At 44.6% G+C, this 20,020-nt stretch overlaps 1 protein-coding gene and 1 non-coding gene across 3 annotated transcripts in view; both read left to right on the forward strand.

The window, feature by feature from the left end:
* Window positions 1–20,020, forward strand: part of LCP2 (lymphocyte cytosolic protein 2) — a 60,007-nt gene that overhangs the window by 20,342 nt on the left and 19,645 nt on the right. For both annotated transcript variants that reach the window (XM_029051754.2, XM_007673342.4), the window contains 5 exons: window positions 14,138–14,203; window positions 14,853–14,884; window positions 17,357–17,394; window positions 18,084–18,273; window positions 19,193–19,290. In XM_029051754.2, coding sequence (XP_028907587.1) covers window positions 14,138–14,203; window positions 14,853–14,884; window positions 17,357–17,394; window positions 18,084–18,273; window positions 19,193–19,290 — 424 coding nt within the window. The remainder of the gene's footprint in view (window positions 1–14,137; window positions 14,204–14,852; window positions 14,885–17,356; window positions 17,395–18,083; window positions 18,274–19,192; window positions 19,291–20,020) is intronic.
* Window positions 1,672–1,809, forward strand: LOC114806928. The gene has a single exon (XR_003754982.1). It is a non-coding gene; the product is annotated as a small nucleolar RNA SNORA7 (small nucleolar RNA).

Here is a 20,020-nt window from a genome sequence, read left to right on the forward strand (position 1 = left end):
ACTACTATGTTGCTGAAACCTCTAAGTGTGCTGCTTTCTGAAATCCCCTATTCTCAGGTCATTATTAAATCCTCTATTTCATGTTCAACCTAAGACCAGCACCTTCTTACTGTTTGGTTTGCTAGTGGCCCCAGGGTTATACTCAGAAGTGCTGAGTCCAAGAAAGCCACTTAAAACTAACCTCTTGCTGCCAGTCTACAACAACGTGATATTCACTTTATCTTGCATATCATCCCATCCCCCTACTATCTTTTTTTTTTTTTGGTATTTGTCAAGAACTCACTACGTGCCAGAAACTGTACTAAGCACTGGAGTAGATACAAGCTAATCAGATAGGACAGAGTCCCTGTCTCACATAGGGCTCACAGTCAATCTCCATTTGACAGATGAGGTAACTGAGGTACAGAGAAATGACTTGACTTGCCCAAGCTCTATCCACTAGACCATGTGGCTTATTTCTACTACTTAGACTGTGAACTCCATGTGGGACTCATTCACTCCCATGGCTTCAACTACCACCTCTATGCAGATAATACCCTTATCCACATTTCCAGTCCTGATCATTCACCCTCTCTGCAGTCTCGCATTTTCACCTGCCTTCAAGACGTCTATACGTGGATGTCCTCCCATCACCTCAAGCTAAATATGTCCAAAACAGAACTCCTTATCTTCCCATCCAAACCTTGTTCTTCCTATCACTTTCCCATCACTGTGGACGGCACCATGATCATTCCTGTCTCATAAACCCGTAAACTTTGGGTTATCCGTGACTCCTCTCTCTCATTCAACTCACATATTCAATCCATCACTCAATGCTATCAGTTCCACCTCCACAGCATCACTAAATCTTCCCTTTCCTCTCCATCCAAACTGTTACCATGTTAGTACAATCACTTCTCCTATCATGGCTCAGTGGAAAGAGCACGGGTTTGGGAGTCAGAAATCATGGGTTCTAATCCTGCCTCTGCCACTTGTCAGCTGTGTGACTTTGGGCAAGTCACTTAACTTCTCTATGGCTCAGTTACCTCATCTGTAAAATGGGGATTAAGACTGTGAGCCCCACGTGGGACAACCTGATTACTTCGTATCTACCTCAGCACTTAGAACAGTGCTTGACACGTAGTTAATGCTTAACAAATACCATCACTTTTTAAAATTTATTTATCTCACCTTTATTACTGCATCAGCCTCCTTGCTGACCTCTCATCCTCCTGTCTCTCTCCTGTCCAGTCCATACTTCACTCTGCTGCCCGGATCATTTTCTACAAAAACGTTTAGGACACACTCCAGTGATTGCCCATCCACTTCTGCATCAAACAAAAACTCCTCACAATTGACTTCAAAGTAGTCAGTGACCTTTCTCCCTCCTTTCTCACCTAGTTACCCTCCAACTACAAACCATCTGGCACACTTTGCTCCCCTAATGCCAACCTTCTTATTGTACCTCGATCTCGTCTATCTAGCCGCAGATCCCTCGACCACATCTTGACACTGGCCTGTAAAGCCCTCCCTCCTCAAATCCGAAAGTCAATTAATCCCCCCCACTTCAAAGCCTTATTGAAGGCACATCTCCAAGAGGACTTCCCTGACTAAACCCTGCTTTCCTCTTTTCCCGCTCCCTTCTGTGTTGCCCTGAAATTGGTCAATTTATTCATCCCCCATCCCAGCCCCCACCTCTCAGGGTTGCAACTGAAGAGTTTCCAGTACTTTACCAGTCTCGACTATGGGAGGGAGAGTCAAGCGGAGGCATATCCATTCCATTCCTAGCTTGGGCAGTGGCTAGTGAGTGGAAGGCAATCTGCTACAAGTCAAAACTCACCTGTGCTGGGCAGCAGCGGCATGGGAGAGAATCGAGGGTGGAGATTCAGGTTAACTGCATGGAAGGAGGCAACGGTAAACCTCTTCTGTATTTTTACCAAGAAAACTATTCATTCATTCATTCAATAGTATTTATTGAGCGCTTACTATGTGCAGAGCACTGTACTAAGTGCTTGGAATGTACAAGTCGGCAACAGATAGAGACAGTCCCTGCCCTTTGACGGGCTTACAGTCTAATCGGGGGAGACGGGCAGACAAGAACAATGGCAATAAATAGAATCAAGGGGAAGAACATCTCATGAAAACAATGGCAAATAAATAGAATCAGGGTAATGTACATCTCATTAAACAAAATAAACAAAATAAATAGGGTGATGAAGATATATACAGTTGAGCGGACAAGTACAGTGCTGAGGGGGTGGGACGGGAGAGGGGGAGGAGGAGAGGGAAAGTGGGGAGAAGAGGGTTTAGCTGCGGAGAGGTGAAGCGGGGGGTAGAGGGAGCAGAGGGAAAAAGGGGGGAGCTCAGTCTGGGAAGGCCTCTTGGAGGAGGTGAGTTTTAAGTAGGGATTTGAAGAGGGGAAGAGAATTAGATTGTGGGAGGTGAGGAGGGAGGGCGTTCCAGGACCGCGGGAGGACATGGCCCAGGGGTCGACGGCAGGATAGGTGAGACCGAGGGACGGTGAGGAGGTGGGCGGCAGAGGAGCGGAGCGTGTGGGGTGGGCAGTAGAAAGAGAGAAGGGAGGAGAGTTAGGAAGGGGCAAGGTGATGGAGAGCCTTGAAGCCCAGAGTGAGGAGTTTCTGTTTGGAGCGGAGGTTGATGGGCAACCACTGGAGGTGTTTAAGAAGGGGAGTGACATGCCCAGAGTGCTTCTGCTGGAAGATGAGCCGGGCAGCGGAGTGAAGAATAGACTGGAGCGGGGCGAGAGAGGAGGAAGAGAGATCAGAGAGCAGGCTGACACAGTAGTCTAGCCGGGATATAACGAGAGCTTGTAGCAGTAAGGTAGCCGTTTGGGTGGAGAGGAAAGGGCAGATCTTGGTGATACTGCAAAGGTGAGACCGGCAGGTCTTGGTTACGGATCGGATGTGCGGGGTGAACGAGAGAGACGAGTCAAAGATGACACCGAGTTTGCGGGCCTGAGGGACGGGAAGGATGGTCGTACCAGCCACGGTGATAGGGAAGTTGGGGAGAGGACCGGGCTTGGGAGGAAAGATGAAGAGCTCAGTTTTGTTCATGTTGAGTTTTAGGTGGCGGGCAGACATCCAGGTGGAGACGTCCCGGAGGCAGGAGGAGATGCGAGCCTGAAGGGAGGGGGAGAGGACAGGGGCAGAGATGTAGATCTGCGTGTCATTTGTGTAGAGATGGTAGTTGAAGCCGTGAGAGCAAATGAGTTCACCAAGGGAGGGAGTGTAAATGGAGAACAGAAGAGGGCCAAGAACTGACCCTTGAGGAACTTTCAACAGTTAAAGGATGGGTGGGTGAGGAGGCGCCTGCGAAGGAGACCGAGAATTACCGGCCAGAGAGAAAAGAGGAGAACCAGGAGAGGACGGAGTCCGTGAAGCCTATGGATCCACTACCAGAATGACTGCAGATGGAGGTGGGGCGGTCTGGGAGAGATGTGTCCATGGCGTTGCTATGGGTCATACACGACTAGCCAGTATAAGACAACAATAACAATCCCAGCCACTCGGCAATTATGTACATATCTGTAATTCATCTATTTAAATTACTGTCTGTCTCCCCCTCTAGACTTTAAGCTTGTTGTGGGCAGGGAATGTGTCTGTTTATTGTTACACTGTATTCTCCCAAGCCCTTAGTACAGTGCTTTGCACACAGTAAGTGCTCAATAAATATGACTGAATGAAAGAATGAATGAATGGCAGAGACTGATTATCTTTTATCTACCCTGGAACTTAGAACAGTGCTTGCCATACAGTAAATGCTTAACAAATATAATTATAATAATAATCTAATCATGGTAATGGAGTCGCTAACGGGGCCATCTTTGAAATGTGTATTTTTTTCCCCTGGATAACCTGGGCTCATCTAAAAATTTCTGTTATGTTTGGGCAGAAAAGTTACAAGAATAACTTTTCCTCAGGCACCTGTCTTCAAGGTGAATGGAGTTTATGCATTTTTAAGCTGAGTGTCACTAGCAAATTTCCATTCTGGTGAGGGGTGGGTAGGGATCACTGCTAAGATACTGCTAATAATAATAATAATGGTATTTGTTAAGTGCTTACTATGTGCCAAGCACATTCACAGACACACACATACACACACATGCAAACACACACAGTTAATCACATTTACTTTGCACCCTAGGAAGCTCTCAGCTAACACCAGCTTGGTGCAACAGTGAAAGGTTTTAACTTGTGACTACACTATCACATTCCAGCATTTTTACTGAAGGATTGAAATTGCTCGAATCCGACTCAATCATTCCACATCATGTGGGATGACAGATCTTGGTCCGTGACATTCTAAAAACCAGAACAACCTTGTTCAAAGATGTAGAAATCTTATGATCTCATTCAATCAATCGATCAATCGATGATATTTATTGAGCACTCACTGTATGCAATTCAGTGAGCTAAGTGCTTAGGAGAACACAGTGGAGTTAGTAGGCAACATCCTCGCCCTCAAGGACCTTAAAATCTAGTAGGGGAGCTAAGTTCGGCAACTGTCAATGTTTCTTTTTTGGTAGGTTTGGGAGGATGGAGTCAATTTAGGGGGGATCTTGGTCCTTAATATTTGAAAGGAATTATTAAGAAGAAAAATTCTTGGGAACCTGGGTGAAATCCCTTAGACCCGATCAAAGAGAAGATCTGCCACCTGCTAAGTTGAATGCAGAGTATGGAAACAAGCACTGTTTTACAACACAATTTAGTGGACTCATAAACTGGGCTACCTTACGATATTCTTCGACTTGTGTCAACCACCTGTTATATGGATATTGTTCATTTAAAAAAACCCAAGAAGCAGCTACATTGCTGTTCAGATTAATTTTCCCACTTATAAAAGGAACAACTCGGATGCTAAGAAGGGATAGAACTGGTGAGAATTAATCATTACCACGTTGGAGTGGAGGGATGCCAGCAGAAACAGAGCCCCAACCCCTGATTTCTGGAGGCCTAAATTTTGCTTCCCATTTTTTGAACTAAATTGAACTGTCAATGTAACACCATTTACTTAGTCAAAACATTTCATTCAACTGTTTTTTTTTTTATTTAAAAATAGCATGTGGCACTGCTTTTTAAAATGAGAACTATATAAGTTGGTTTTTATGTAACTTTATGCAACTTAATTCTGGCAAACTACCAACTTGCACAAATCCTTAAGAACGTGTTGTGAATTGCTTCCCTCATCTGTAATTTATTTTGATGTGGACCTCCCCCTCTAGGTTGTAAGATCTTCCAGGGTAGGGAACACATCTACTAGCTCTACTATTCTCTCCCAAGCATTTAGTTCAGTGCTATGCACAGAGTAAGCAATCAATAAATCTGATTCATAAATTGAGAATTATGTAATTCTGGATTTGTCAAAGGAGGAACGTGTAAAAATGTTTCCAATTGCCTTTAGAATTCTGTTCGAAAAGCGCCCTGGGTTTTCCCTGGCACTTTGAAAATGGTCCCAGAAACTTTCATTTCAGGCCTGATAACTGTAGGTAGAATAAAATGTTATGATACTACTAGTGATAAAGAGTCATAATATACTCTGTTTAGTCACTCTGCTAGTTTCTTGGAATGCTTGCTTCAAGAAATTTTTGTTGGCAACATAGATCTCATTTGCATCCATTCACTTGGACAGGACCAATCTGATATGCTGAGTGCTCCTGTAGAGGGGAATTTTTTTTTTGTACTCATTAAGTGCTTACTATGTGCCAAGCAATGTACTAAACCCTGGGATAGATGCAAAATAATCAGTTTGGACCCAAACAGCGTGGCATAGTGGATAGAGGACAAACCTGGGAGTCAGAAGGTCATTGGTTCTAATCCCAGTTCTGCCACTTTTCTACTGTGTGACCTTGGATAAATCACTTCACTTCTCTGTGCCTCAGGTCCCTCATCTGTAAAATGGGGATTAAGAGTGTGAGCCCTATGTGGGTCAGGGACTGTGTCCAACCTAATTTGCTTGTATCCACCCCAGAGCTTAGTACAGTGCCTGGCACAAAGTAAATGCTTAAGAAATATCACTATTTTTTTTTTCCACATGGAGCTCACAATTACAGTATTGACGATTTGTACAAAATAATCATTTGGTATGTTTATTGAGTTCCTACTCTGTGCAGCCTCTTTCAGGGTCACACCTGGAGAGTTTCCAATACTCTCCCAATCTCAACTGTGGGAGGAAGAGTCAAGCAGAGGCATATCCAATCCATTCCTACCTTGGGCAGTGGTTAGCGAGTGGAAGGCAATCTGCTACAAGTCAAAACTTAGCTGTGCTTGGCAGCAGCGGCACAGGAGAGAGTCGAGGGAGGAGGCTCAAGTTTACTGCATGGAAGAAGGCAATGGTAAACCGCTTCCATATTTTTACCAAGAAAACTCTGTGGATATACTACCAGAACGACTGCAGATGGAAGTGGGGTTTTCCAGGAGAGATGTTCCCATGGCATCGCTGAGGGTCAGACACGACTCGACCCACAGTATAAGACAACAACTGTGTGCAGAGTACTGTACTAAGTGCTTAGGAAAATAGAGTAGAATTAATAGACATGATTCCTGCACTCCAAGAGTTTACAGTCTAGCCGGGGGAGACAGACACTAAAATTATCACAGATAGGAGGATGTGATAGGGTATAAAGATATGAACATAAGTGCTATGGTTTGATTGTGAAGATTAAGTGCTTAGGTGGTGGGCAATTTCCACGAAACAATAGGTGGTAATAATCAGAAATAATAAATATAAGTGGTGATGGGTAGTGAAAAAGAGTCGAGGGACTGGTATTAACATAAGCAAGGCCAGATTAGGGTACTTTAGGGAAGGATGAGAAATTAAGAAATTAGGGCAAAAGAGCATTTTACTTGTAGGGAGCAGCTTGTTCACCGTGAACCAGATCTTGTGGTTTTCCCTATTCCCTTTGTTGTAAATATTGGAATTGGGCTACCAGACCTAGTAGCCTATTTATAGAACAAAGCACAACTAGAATCCCTTAACATCAGTGGTAACTAGAAATTTCCATCTCCCATAATCCAAAGAGTTTTTAACAATCTTTCTCCTTGACCCAGAAGAAGCTGAGTTGCTACCTGAGTCCCAGGGCACCTTTTCTGGTTCTAGGGTTTTGGTGAAGTTGGGGTCTGGTCTCCTGACTCTCGGTCCCATGCTCATTCCAGCTGGGCATGTTGCCACACTCCAATCTCTCACCTCTCCCTTTGGGCAGGGAATGTGTCTGTTTATTGTTATTTTGTACTTCCCAAGCTCATCGTACAGTGCTCTGCACAGAGTAAGCACTTACTAAATACGATTGAATGAATGCATGAATGAATGGGGGCAGGGCGGGGATTCAGGGGAATCAGGTACCTTCAGCTAATGTCCGGTACCAAAGCCCAGATATATATATGCACCGAGGTTGAACCCTTCTAGTCTTCATCTCCCCCTTCCATTCTCCATCTACACCCACTCCCTTGGAGAACTCATTCACCCACACGACTTGGACTACCACCTCTATGTAGATGATACCCAAATCTACATCTCCAGCCCTCAACTCTCCTTCTCCACAGTCTCGCATTTCCTTCTGCCTTCAAAACATCTCTACTTGGATGTCCTTCTGTTACTTCAAGCTTAACGTGTCTAAAACAGGTCTCCTTATCTTCCTACCTGAACCCTGTCCTTCCCCTGACTTTTCCAATCACTACAGACAGCACCATCATCCTTCCCGTTTTACAAGCCCATAACCTTCATCCAACTCACATATCCAATCCATCACTAAATCCTGTCAGTTCAACCTTCACAACGCTGCTAAAATATGCCCTTTCCTCTCCATCCAAACTGCTACCACATTAATCCAAGCACTTATCCTATTCCTCTCTCTCTCATTCACCCCCACACGTCCAATCCGTCACCAAGACCTGCCGGTCTCACCTTTATAATATCGCTAAGATCCACCCTTTCCTCTCCCCCCAAATGGCTATCCTACTGGTACAGGCTCTCATAATATCCCGACTAGATTATTGTGTTAGCCTTCTCTCTGATCTCCCTTCCTCCTGTCTCTCTCCTCTCCAGTCTATTCTTCATTCCGCTGCCCGGCTCATCTTCCTGCAGAAATGCTCTGGGCATGTCACTCCCCTTCTTAAAAACCTCCAGTGGTTGCCTATCAACCTCAGCACGAAACAAAAACTACTTCTCACTCTAGGCTACAAGGCTCTCCATCACCTTGCTCCCTCCTACCTCTACTCCCTTGTCTCTTCCTACTGCCCACCCCGTAGGCTCCACTCCTCTGCTGCCCACCTCCTCACCGTCCCCCGTTCTCGCCTATCCCGCCGTCGACCCCTGGGCCATGTCCTCCCGCTGTCCTGGAATGCCCTCCCCCCTCACCTCCGCCAAACTAATTCTCTCCCCCTCTTCAAAGCCCTACTTAGAGCTCACCTCCTCCAAGAGGCCTGCCCAGACTGAGCTTCTCCTTTTCCCTCTGCTCCCTCTGCTCCCCTTCTACCCCTCCCCTCACTTCCCCTCAGCTAAGCCCCCTTTTCCCCCCATTTTCCCTCTGCTCCTCCCCCTCTCCCTTCCCCTCCCCTCAGCACTGTGCCCGTCCGCTCATTTGTATATATTTTTTATTACCCTATTTATTTTGTTAATGAGATGTACATCTCCTTGATTCTATTTATTGCTACTGTTTTTGGTCTGTCTGTCTCCCCCAATTAGACTATAAGCCCGTCAATGGGCAGGGACTATATCTGTTGCCGATTTGTACATTCCAAACGCTTAGTATAGAGCTCTGCACATAGTAAGCACTCAATAAATACTACTGAATGAATTCCACCTTGATTACTGTGTCAGCCTCATTGCTGACCTCCCAACTTTCTGTCTCTCCCCATTCTAGTCTATACTTCACTCTTCTGCCCAGATCATTTTTCTACAAAAATGTTCAGGCCATGTTTCCCCTCCCCTCAGGAAACTCCAGTGGTTGCTCATCCAATTCCAAATCCATCAAAACCTCCTCACCATCAGCTTTAAAGCACTCAATCTTCTTGCCCTCTCCTACCTTACCTCGCTACTCTCCTACTACAACCCAGACCACTTGTCACTACTCTAATGCCCGCCTTCTCACTGGCCCTCAATCTCATCCTTCTCACTGTCGACCTCTTGCACACGTTCTGCCTCTATCCCGGAACGCCCTTCCTCTGGCCTGGAACACCCTTCCTGCTCACATCCAACAGACAATTATTCTTCCCTCCTTCAAAGCCTTACTGAAGGCACATCTCTTCCACGAGGTCTTCTGACTAAGCCCTCTTTTCCTTTTCTGTGACTCCCTTCTGCTTCTCCCTGACTCGCTTCCTTTATTCATCTCCCCTTCCGGCTCCACAGCACATATGTCATGTCTGTAATTCATTTATTTATATTAGTGTCTGTTTTCCCAGCTGGACTGTAAGCTCGTTGTGGGCAAGGGATGTGTCTTTTATATCGTTATATTGTACTCTCCCAAGAGCTTTGCACACAGTAAGCACTTAGATTGACTGGATTGGAAGAGTTGTATTCAGTTGCTCCAAGAGGCCTGGGAAATTGAGGGACTATATGCGGGCAAGTTTGTCTGTGAGCACAGCTGCCCAGTGTCAGCATGCTCTAGCCCTTCCCCCCCCTCCACCCCCTGAAGCTGAGCCACTGTGGGGCTATGTGGTTTGTCACTTCCTTCCTTGCCTACATCCCCAGCAGCTGCCTTGCCTTAATCTGTGCTGAAAAAAAAAGCTCTTTTCTGAGTTTGTGCAGCTTTTCCAAGACAAAAGGCCACCTTCTCACTAGTGTCAGAGCTCTGCCTGGGGCGCTCTGGGGCTGGTTAAGAAAGGGAGTGTGTGGTTGAATATAAATGTCAAAAGTGCTGCAGTAGGCCACCGCTGTAGACAAACAACCCTGCAGCAGCCTGACCTGGTTTGAATTGATAATTCTGTCTCTGGGGTGATGGGCGGGATTGGGAGTGTGGAGTTGGGGAGAAGAAGTGAGTGGAGTGAGATACATAATGTCCACTCTAGGGCCAAAGATAGAAAGGGAACTTGGTAACTGTGCAGTTCTGGGTTACAGCTTCCCCTAAGTTTTTTTTTTTTTATAAATTTACACCTACCATGCAATTTATTAGGGTTGGTAGTCAACTGTTTTCCATGTTTGCAGAACAAGATAAGTGGGTTTAGTTTGATGTTAGAGGGGCTAGGAGGTTACTGAAGCAATGGAAGTTCTTTCCCTGGAGATCTTTAAAAACCTTCATCTGACTGCCTGACTGTAATGTGGCCCTGCTTTGAGGAAGTAGGGTAATGATAATAATTGTGGTATTTCCTTACTATGTGCCAGTTTGGACAGAGTTCCTGTCCCACATGGGACTCATAGTCTAAGTGGCAGGGAGAATAGACATTTAATCCCCATTTTACAAATGAGGAAATGGAGGCACAGAAAAATTAATTGACTTGCCTAAGGTCACACAACAGGCAACTAGCAGTCAGGATTAGAACCCAGATTCTGTGACTCCCAAGCTTGCCTTCTTTCTCCTAGGCCTCACAGTTTCCTCTGGACAAGAGGAGGAATGTCAACTCCAGGGGGGGCATGAGGACCATCAACCCATGGAATTGAAACTATTGGGATGAAGCTATTTGGGTTTCCCAACTAGCCTTCCAGTAAGATTTTGGAGCCAGCCCAGGGCTCTAGGACTTCAAGCTTTGCCCCTCCCCTCCCCCCCGGGCTCAGGAGAGAGCAGTCACCCCATGGCCTACCCCACCCCTGACTGACAAATAAGCTTCCTGCCAATCCTAGACAACTTCCCTTTAGCTTTGTGTCCCTCTAGTATTGTGTCTGTTGGCATTCTGCTTTTCTTGTTTCATTTGAGAGGCAATGTGTCCAGTTCCTTAGCCCTGACTCTACGCCTGCCTCCCCAGCTCAGTGTTCCATGGCCAGTTCTCTGACCCAAGCCTCTCCGCTGGGTGACACATTCTAAATGGAAAGTTAGACCACCAAATAACATGATCTTAAGAATCATGTCAGGAGTCCCTTCTGTTTCTGAGATTCCAGGATAGTCAGTCAGTCATTCTATCGTATTTACATAGTGCAGAGCACCATACTAAGCACTTGGAAGAGTACAATATAGCAATATAACAGACACGTTCCCTGCCAACAAGAAGCTTACAGTCTAGAGGGGGAGATAGGAATTAATTTAAATAAATAAATGACAGATATGTACATAAGTGCTGTGAGGTTGGGTGGGGATGAATAAAAGGAGTAAGTCAGAACAATGCAGATGGGAATAGGGGAAAGGAGGGCTGAGTCAGGAGAGGCTTCTTGGAAGAGATGTGCCTTCAGTAAGGCTTTGGTGGGGGGATGGTTGGGGGAGAGTAAATGTCTATCGGATATGAGGAGGGAGGGCGTTCCAAGCCAGAGGCAGGACGTGGGCAAGGGTTCGGCGGCGAGATAGATGAGATTGAGGTACAGTGAGAAGGTTAGCATTAGAGGAGCGAAGTGTGTGAGCTAAGTTGTAGTAGGTGAGTAGCGAGGTGAAGTAAAGCCAATGGTGAAGAGCTTCTGTTTGATGCAGAGGTGGATACGAAGTGCAAAGTGCCAGGGTTCTGTACCTGCAACTCTGGAGGGAGGAAAGCACCCTGGGCTAGTGCATTGAACCATTCTACTCCAGGACAGCTCTCCTACTGGTTAACTTGACTCTTCATCTTTCCTCCCAAATCCTCTCCTCCACCTTACTTTCATACACCTGGCCTCTCAAGTTCATAACCTTGCTATCTTACTTGGCTCCTCTCTCTTCTCCAACCCCTATCGTCAGCTAGTCACCAATCCTATCAGTTTTTTCTTCATGACAACTCCAGAATCCATTCCTTCCTCTCCATCCAAACTGCATTAGTCTCCTATCCAATGCTCCTGCCCCCATTCTCTCCCCTCTCAAACAATCAATCCATCCATTTATTGAGCACTTGCTGTGTGTAGAGCACTGTACTAAGCACTTAGGAGAGTGGCAGGGAGTGTGTCTAATAACTCTGTTTTATTCTTCCAAGGGCTCAGTACAGTACTTGGCACATAGTAAACACTCAGTAAATGCCACTGATTGATTGACTGATACTTTGGGGAGACATGATGCCTGCCAACCAAGAGCGCCAGTCCATACTTACACAGTTGCCCAAATCATTGGTTGGCCATTCCTTTCTGTCACAAGAAGAAATTCCTGTGCTATAAAGCACTGTCAGCAATCCCCCCTCCACTTAGCCTCACTCCTTAGTCCTACACCTCAGCTTGCATACTTTGCTCTTCTAAAGCCAACATATCTCTGTCTCTCAATCTCATTTATCTCACTGTCAACCCCTGGTCCACATGCTCCCTCTGGCCTGAAACTCCCTCTGCCTTCAAATCCGACAGACTACTGCTAGTCCCATCTTCAAAACCCTACTAGAATCACACCTCTTTTAGGAGGCTTTCCATGATTAATTCCCATCTTTCCACATCCCCTCAGTGGCCATTTCAGCATCCACCTAAAGAGTTGGGTACTTGCACCCAACTCAAAGCACTTTAATGAATGTATCTTTATGCGACACTGATTTCTTCTATCTGTAATCTATTTTTGTGTCTCTCTCCCCCACTAGATTTAAGTTCTTTGAGGGCAGGGATCACGTCCATCAACTCTACTATACTCTCCCAAATGCTCAGTCTGATGTTCTGCACAGAGTAATGCTACTGATTAATTGATTGATTGTAGGCTCCCATACTATACTGTAAGCAACAAGAAATTGTTTTTTCACCCAAGAGCTTAGCCCAGTGCTGTGCACTAAATAGGTGTCCAGTAAATACCAGTGCATGATTGAATGATGGCATGCCACTTAGAGAAGGATGGATGTGACTGTTTTCACATACTAACAAGGCTGGAAATTATTTCCTTTTTCCACTCACCTGAGGTTTTCTAGGAATCTGGGTCTTTTCTGAGGAGTAGTGGGAGGGAGGGAGAAAGGAAGGTGGGAGGAGAGAGCAATAAAATAACTCACTTGGGTGTAGATAAAGGCAGTCTGGCTAATAGCTGCTATGAATTCTGGGCTTCTCATGGGGACTTCCCCAGGTGGGACTTTCCTCAGAATATTGAAATGGGTGAGTCACTTAGAAGATGAACACTGTCAACAACACCGAAGCTGGGTCCCATGGTCCAGGTTTGAATCTTGCTTTTCTCCTCCTGTGGATCTTACACTCAGTGTGGGGCTCAAAGGAAAAGAAGAATGCTAACTCCCCAGTGTCCCACTTGCCTACCATGGGCTTCCCAGGTCTCCCGGCATCAGGTACATTCTGTGGTTTCCCGGTAGTTCAGGCTAGGTCAAGCACGGCAGCTCAGGAAGGAGCTGAGTTGAGCCAGTTTACAGATCACTGCAAGACTAGGATGATTTTAGACTTCCTCATTTCCTCCCGACACCACCCTCCCTTAAAAAAGCCAGTGAGTCCTGGTATTGGGTTTCTAAAATATGCCCTGGACTTCCTCTGGGCCACAGGTGGAGGGGCTGCATTTTTATAAGAATAAAGTTTTGACCTAATCTCTAATGGCTAATTGAACCTAACCCCTCCCCTTTCCAATCCTCAGCTTTCCAGGGAGCACACTCTCTGTCTTGTAAGGAAAAGAATTATTTAAGGACAAAAAGTCTGAATTCTGATTATCTAGATAAAAGGTTCTGATAGTGAAGATGGTGATCAGCAATGTCACATCATTAAGGCCAACACTAGAGGAAATAGAATTAAAATGCAGTAGGAGAGGTTTAAGTTAGATAAGAGAGCGAACTCCATGACAGTGAGGTTGTGAGTCACTGAAATGGGTGATGAAAAAACATGTTGAATCCTCCTTCCCCATTGTCTGACAGTGCTGTACGGAGAGACTATCCTGCCTGGAGGATAGGGGAGGGATAGAATATAAACTCTGCTATTTCCTTTCATTCAGTTGTATTTGTTCAGTGCTTACGGTGTACAAAGCACTATATTGAACACTTTGGTCCCTGATGCCAAAATATCTGCTAGGGGACAGGGTCTCAGTAGTGCCTCTCTGAAATTTCTTCCAGTGTTTGCCTTGATGAGGAACCAGGCTATGGTTTTAGGAAGTAACCAGCTTCTCTTTCACTTTTAATGAGTGAGATGTTTCTTTGTGTTTTTATAGAATTTTAAGCAAATTAAGTCAAGATATCAACAAGAATGAAGAAAGAAAAAGTATATTTGCAAGAAAGTGAGTATAATAGCAGGGCACATCTTATTTTCTTTGATAAGAATGTTTTCATTGTTCTCACTTTAGCTGCTGGAAAATCTACATTAAAAAAAGGACTTTTGTCCATGTAGAAGTTAGGCAAAGGGGCCTCACCCTTTCCTTATCTTTCTCTCTAACTCCACCTGGAATTTGGTTTTGAAAATCACCACATCTTGTGGGATGTCCCTCCTGATTTTAAATAGATGATTGTTTTTTATGAATTCTGTATTGTCAATACTCTTCCCCTTCCTTTTTTGTTAGTGGTCAGAGGAATTATGGAAGGAGAGTTAGTCATGTGTTTCTGCCACAGAGGCCCTGGAAAGTCTTTTACAGTAGGTTCTAGAGCTCAAGGCAACTCTCTCCACAGTAATAATAATAGTTAAAATAATAACAACTGTGGCAATTGTTCAGAACTTATGTGCCAAGCACTGTGCTAAGCAATGAGGTAGAAGAGGCAATGTCTAGAACTTCTCATCCCTTCTACTTTGATGTTATGCATGTTCTTAATTCTCTGAGATTGCTTTTTCATACTTCATTGGACTAATCCGATGTGATTTTGTAGAAATTTTTTCTTAATTCATTGAATTTTCCATTCACAAAATGCACATTCCTTCTACCATTGTATTTTCAGGACTCCGGCACAGAGGTTTCCTGATGAGTCGGGTAAGACATTTAATATCTGGGTGATATGGGTGAGCTCAACACTTGGATTTTTGAGATTTAGGTTCTAGCGGCTGGTTTAGGTAATCTGGCTACTCCAAGTTATTTGTGTGCAATTTTAGACATCCTGGACTGTCTAAGAAATCAAAGCTCGAACATATCCCTTCTCTTGAATAATAATGATAGTTGTGGTGTTTAAGTGCATAGTATTTGCTAAGCATGGGGCTAAGCACTTGAATAGATACAATATAATTAGACACAATCCCTATCCCACATGGATTTACAGTCCAAGGGGAAAAGAGAAGCAGCACTGCCTAGTGGATAGAGCACGAACCTGAATGTCAGAGGACCGGATTCTAATCCCAGCCCTGCCACTTGTCTGCTGTGTGATTTTGGGCAAGGTACTTAACATCTCTGTGCTTCAGTTACCTCATTTGTTAAATGGGGATTAAGGCTGTGAGCTGCTTGTGGAACATGGACTGTGTCTGACCTGATTATCTTGTATCTACCCCAGGGCTTATTATAGTGCCTGGCACATGGTAAGAACTTCACAAATACCACTGGAAAAAAAAAAAGAAAAACACAGAAAACTTGAAAATGGCTTGGTGATTCGTTTTGGCTTGAGGAGAAGGGTCACGTAGTGAAACCAGGCTTATCCTCTCTCTCCTTACCTGAAGGCCCTTAAAGCCTCAGAATAGTATGCTGATACTCTGGTCTTCTTATCATCTGCTTGAGGGTCTCCTTCCTCTTGACATTCTGTCTAATGCTCTGGTCTATAAAGTGATCCTTCACTCACTGAGAGTTTCTCTGGGTCCAAGTTACTGGAGAATTTGCAATCTAAAGAAACAATAGCGACAATCCATTTGCTTGCTTCAGGAACTTTTGGGTCCCCTTAATGTAAAAGGATTTGTTTTTATTCACACTTACTATATTCCTTAAAGATTCAGTTAATTCTCCACTCAATCTAGGAGCAGTTCCTCCCCTGCCCTACTACCACGGTACCAGATAGAGCCCGTTGTGGGCAGGGATTGTCTGTCTTTATTGCTGTATTGTACTTTCCAAGAGCTTAGTATGGTGCTCTGCACATGGTGAGCACTCAATAAATATGATTGAATGAATGAATGAAAGGACAAGGGCCACTTATATGATATGCCCTGGCAACAGGCTGAAAAGCTAAGGGCTGAAACCCTGGGAGACAAGTGAAGAGCCAAATCTGTTACCTATTTGGATTATTACTGTCCAAGACAAACAATGAATTTATATTAGGCTTATGTATTTCTGCTTCGGTTTAATGAAAGATAGAGCTTGAAAGGTAACTGGTCTGTAGATTTCTGAGGAACTATGACGCCTAAGAATACAAGGAGTGGAAAGGTGCAGAAATCCCCGGAGAGATTACATCATTCACTGGGAATCAGGCCCAAGAAGATTCTTCCCATTTGGCTTCTAGTCTCTACCCCTCCTACTTCCCCTTATCTTTCCCGCCCTTGTGGCAGAATTTTAACGTCCCTTTTGTCAGCATCCCAGACCCTTTAAAGGTAATTCAGCACTAACTCCCCCACCTTTTAACTCTCCCCACAGGGTGCTGATTTAGGTTGATGATTTCTGAGCAAGAGTTTAATTAACACCGATAGGTTCCAACTATTCATTTTCTGGGTGGAAGGAATTGGAGGTGGGGCTATTTAGGGGAGGGGCTTAGGTAGGTGTGGTTTTTGAGGGAATGGAAACCTCTACCCTGACTTCTAATGGGAGCACAGAAAGATCCCATCAAAGTCTCAGAGCCCAGTAGACATCAAGGCCACCCCAGATCCAGGTAGGGTAGAAAAAAGCCTCCAACCCAGCCCAGTAGCCCATAGGTGCACAAAAAGCCCTCTGCCGGTGCTGGAGCTCAGGTTGGGCAGAGAAACCCCCTGTTTCACCTACTGAATCACTGCAGATCCTGAGGCCGGGCCAGGGATGCTTGCTGGCTCTAAAGAGCAGACTGACTACTCCGCCTAAAAAGCTAATTATGATAAGCTCACCTCTGTCAGGGCAGGAAATGGGTCTACAACTCTGTTGTATTATACTTTCCCAAACAGTACAGTGCTCTGAACACAGTAAGTGCTCAGTGAATACCACTGATTGATTGATTGACTGAGCCCCACAGTCTAAATTCTGGAGAGGGCAACAGGCCTCTTGATGCTCCTAAAGTTGATACTTACTCCCACACTGGTGGAAAGGGAAGAAAAAGGGCAGGATTTGCTCTGTCTTTATGCCTCCCTCTTTTTGCTCTCATTAAAATGGGAAGAGAGGACGTTCTCCCAACAGCCCCATAACAAATGAACGTGGAGTTGCCAAGTGAGTATTCCACCAGGGAGTGGGACAGGGTCTCTGCTGGTATTGATTGGATTGACTCAGAAGGCATTGCTGTCTAGTTATTTTTTTTTCCTACCTGCTTTGTCTGCTCAATTCCACTGATGGTATTTATTTCCCCTGCAGATTGTAGAGATGAGGAGGATGGAGGCTGGTCTTCCTTTGTAAGTATCAAGTTTTTTCTGGTCTCTAACTTTCAGAGTACCTTCTACTGTGCTCTTCTGGAAGAGAGCTGAAGTGAAAAGGAGAGGGGAAGCAGTGAGAGGAGTGGGGGACCAAGAGTTGAGGTGCAGGAGTGGGAATTAAAAGTGTAAGGGAAGTAGATGTGAAAGATTCTATTCAGGCATGATAAAATTCATCCCAGGGGCCACATTGAACCCACATTGAATGCATTGATTCGATCTAGCTTACCACCAAGTCCAGCAAAAGTAAAAATAGACATAGCATCATCATTGTCCATGAGAATAAAGAATGCATTCTTCTCATTAGAATTTGTATATAATTTGAAAATTCTTTATAAAATAAATGCCCTAATTTAATTAATAGATTAACAGACACTAAAGTGTCTGTGACCCTCTCTAGCTTACTAAAACTCTTCAAGTGTTCGTCCGGTTCAAATAATCACCTATCCCTATCCTAGAACAACCCAAATGTAAGTCCCAGCGAGTTCTACCCCAAAACAACACTGTCTCAAAAAACTTCTGGAGAGAAACCTGAATCTTGCTAATGACTGGAGAGAAATGATGGGTTCTTACTGGCCACCATTTCTGCAGGAAACTCTTGGGAATGTAGGCAGCCAGGCAGTTTCTCTGATCCCCCTCACATCTTCCAATTTTCTCTGGCATACTGGCAGGAGGATGATTACGAAAGCCCTGACGGGGACCAGGATGGGGAGGATGATGGGGACTATGAGTCTCCCAACGAGGAGGGTGAGGCTGCTCCAGAGGATGAGGCTGATTACGAGCCTCCTCCAACCAACGATGAGGAAGCACTACAGAATGCAATCCTTCCTGCCAAACCTTTTCAGAACTCTGTGTACATCGGTAATGGGCCACCTCCTCTGCTTCTTCTCATTCCTTCATTCAGGATGAGACCTGAATCTGAATTTTCATGTTATACGCTCTGCTTCTGTGTCATGGCATTTAAGGAATATAGCTAACTCTGTATTCTCCAGAGGCATTTTGTGGATTATACACACCCTGCTTTTACCTTCCTCTCCCTCTGACTTTATATCTTTTCACTACCCATCAGCATCTCCACAGGAGTCAGGGGGTAGGCAGAACTGGAAAGAGCTGGAATTCAAACCAGTTAATTTTTCTCCTCGCCAGTAGCTCTGTTGAGCACCTTGATGGGAGAAGAAGTTAAAACCAATGGCTAAGATGATCTTTGGGGATACCCAAGGATTTCATGCTGTAGCCCTAATCCCCTCCTTTGCAACAAGTGAATTGTTGAATGAATCAGTGAATGATTAAATGAATCTTCCAAGTGCTTTATACAGTGCTCTGCACACAATAAGCACTCAATAAATACCAGTGATTGATTGATTCTAGTTACTGAAATATGGAGATCATAATAGTAAGAAATGGTTCAGAGAAAAATGACTCAAATGATCAGGAAGTTCCACAGGAAGCTATGGAAGCATAAACATCCCTCAGTTTAAAGATGGTTTGGATACATTCACAGACAGTAAGTTAAGGATGTTAGAGAGCATGGCACATCCCTAACCATAAGGTTGATGGTAAGAAGGAAGCCATTTGCTAGGCTTTCAGGCATCTATTTGCCATTTTGGGAGATTGATTACTGGATTGGATTGGTCTAGTGGTCTGTCTGCTGGTATGATGTTTCTTAAATCCTTTGGGGTTTAAATGTTAGCAAGGATTTAGTCCTTAAATAGTAAAATTCTACTTTAGCCTATTGTTGTTCAGTGTTCTGAATTTATCATTTTTTCCTTTTTGTCTTCAGACAGGCCCGCCTCTGGGAAATCCCCTCAGCAGCCTCCAGTGCCACCTCAGCGCCCCATGGCAGTTCCCATGCCAGGATATGGGGGTAGAAGCGGCACCGTGAGTTCCTTTTTCTTTAGGAATATATGACTTTCCTCCCTCCGATGACTGCTATAAATTATACATTTAAATTATTTATTTATATTACTGTCTGTCCGCCCCTCTAGACTGTAAGCTCACTGTGGGCAGGGAACTTGTCTATCAACTCTGTTGTACTGAACTCTCTCAAGTACTTAGTACAGTGGTCTGCACACACTAAGTGCTCAATAAATACCATTGATTGATTCCTTGGCTCCGATTACAATGGGTACACTATTCTTGGGCCTTTTGTCGATCTTTGATCTTAAAATCTCCTGAGCGCTTAGAACAGTGCTTGGCACATAGTAAGCGCTTAACAAATACCAACATTATTATTATGATTATTCACATTATTATGGAAAATATCCTACTCATTCTTACATAATAATAATAATAATAATGGTATTTTTTAAGCACTTTCTTTGTTCCAGGTACTGAACTAAGCCTTGGGGTGGATACAAGCAAATCGAATTGGAGACATTTCCTGTCCCATGTGGGGCTCACAGTCTCAATCCCCATTTTCTAGATGAGGTGACTGATGCCCAGAGAATGAAGTGATTTGCCCGAGGTCACACAGCAGACAACTGGTGGAGCCGGGTTTGGAACCCAGGTCTTTCTGACTCCCAGGGCCAGCCCTCTATCTACTATCCAAGTAGACTCCATGTGGGACAGGGACCTTGTCTAATCTGATTATCATATACCTACCCCAGCA

The sequence above is a fragment of the Ornithorhynchus anatinus genome, chromosome X1, assembly GCF_004115215.2.
Source record: "Ornithorhynchus anatinus isolate Pmale09 chromosome X1, mOrnAna1.pri.v4, whole genome shotgun sequence".
Classification (NCBI taxonomy): domain Eukaryota; kingdom Metazoa; phylum Chordata; class Mammalia; order Monotremata; family Ornithorhynchidae; genus Ornithorhynchus; species Ornithorhynchus anatinus.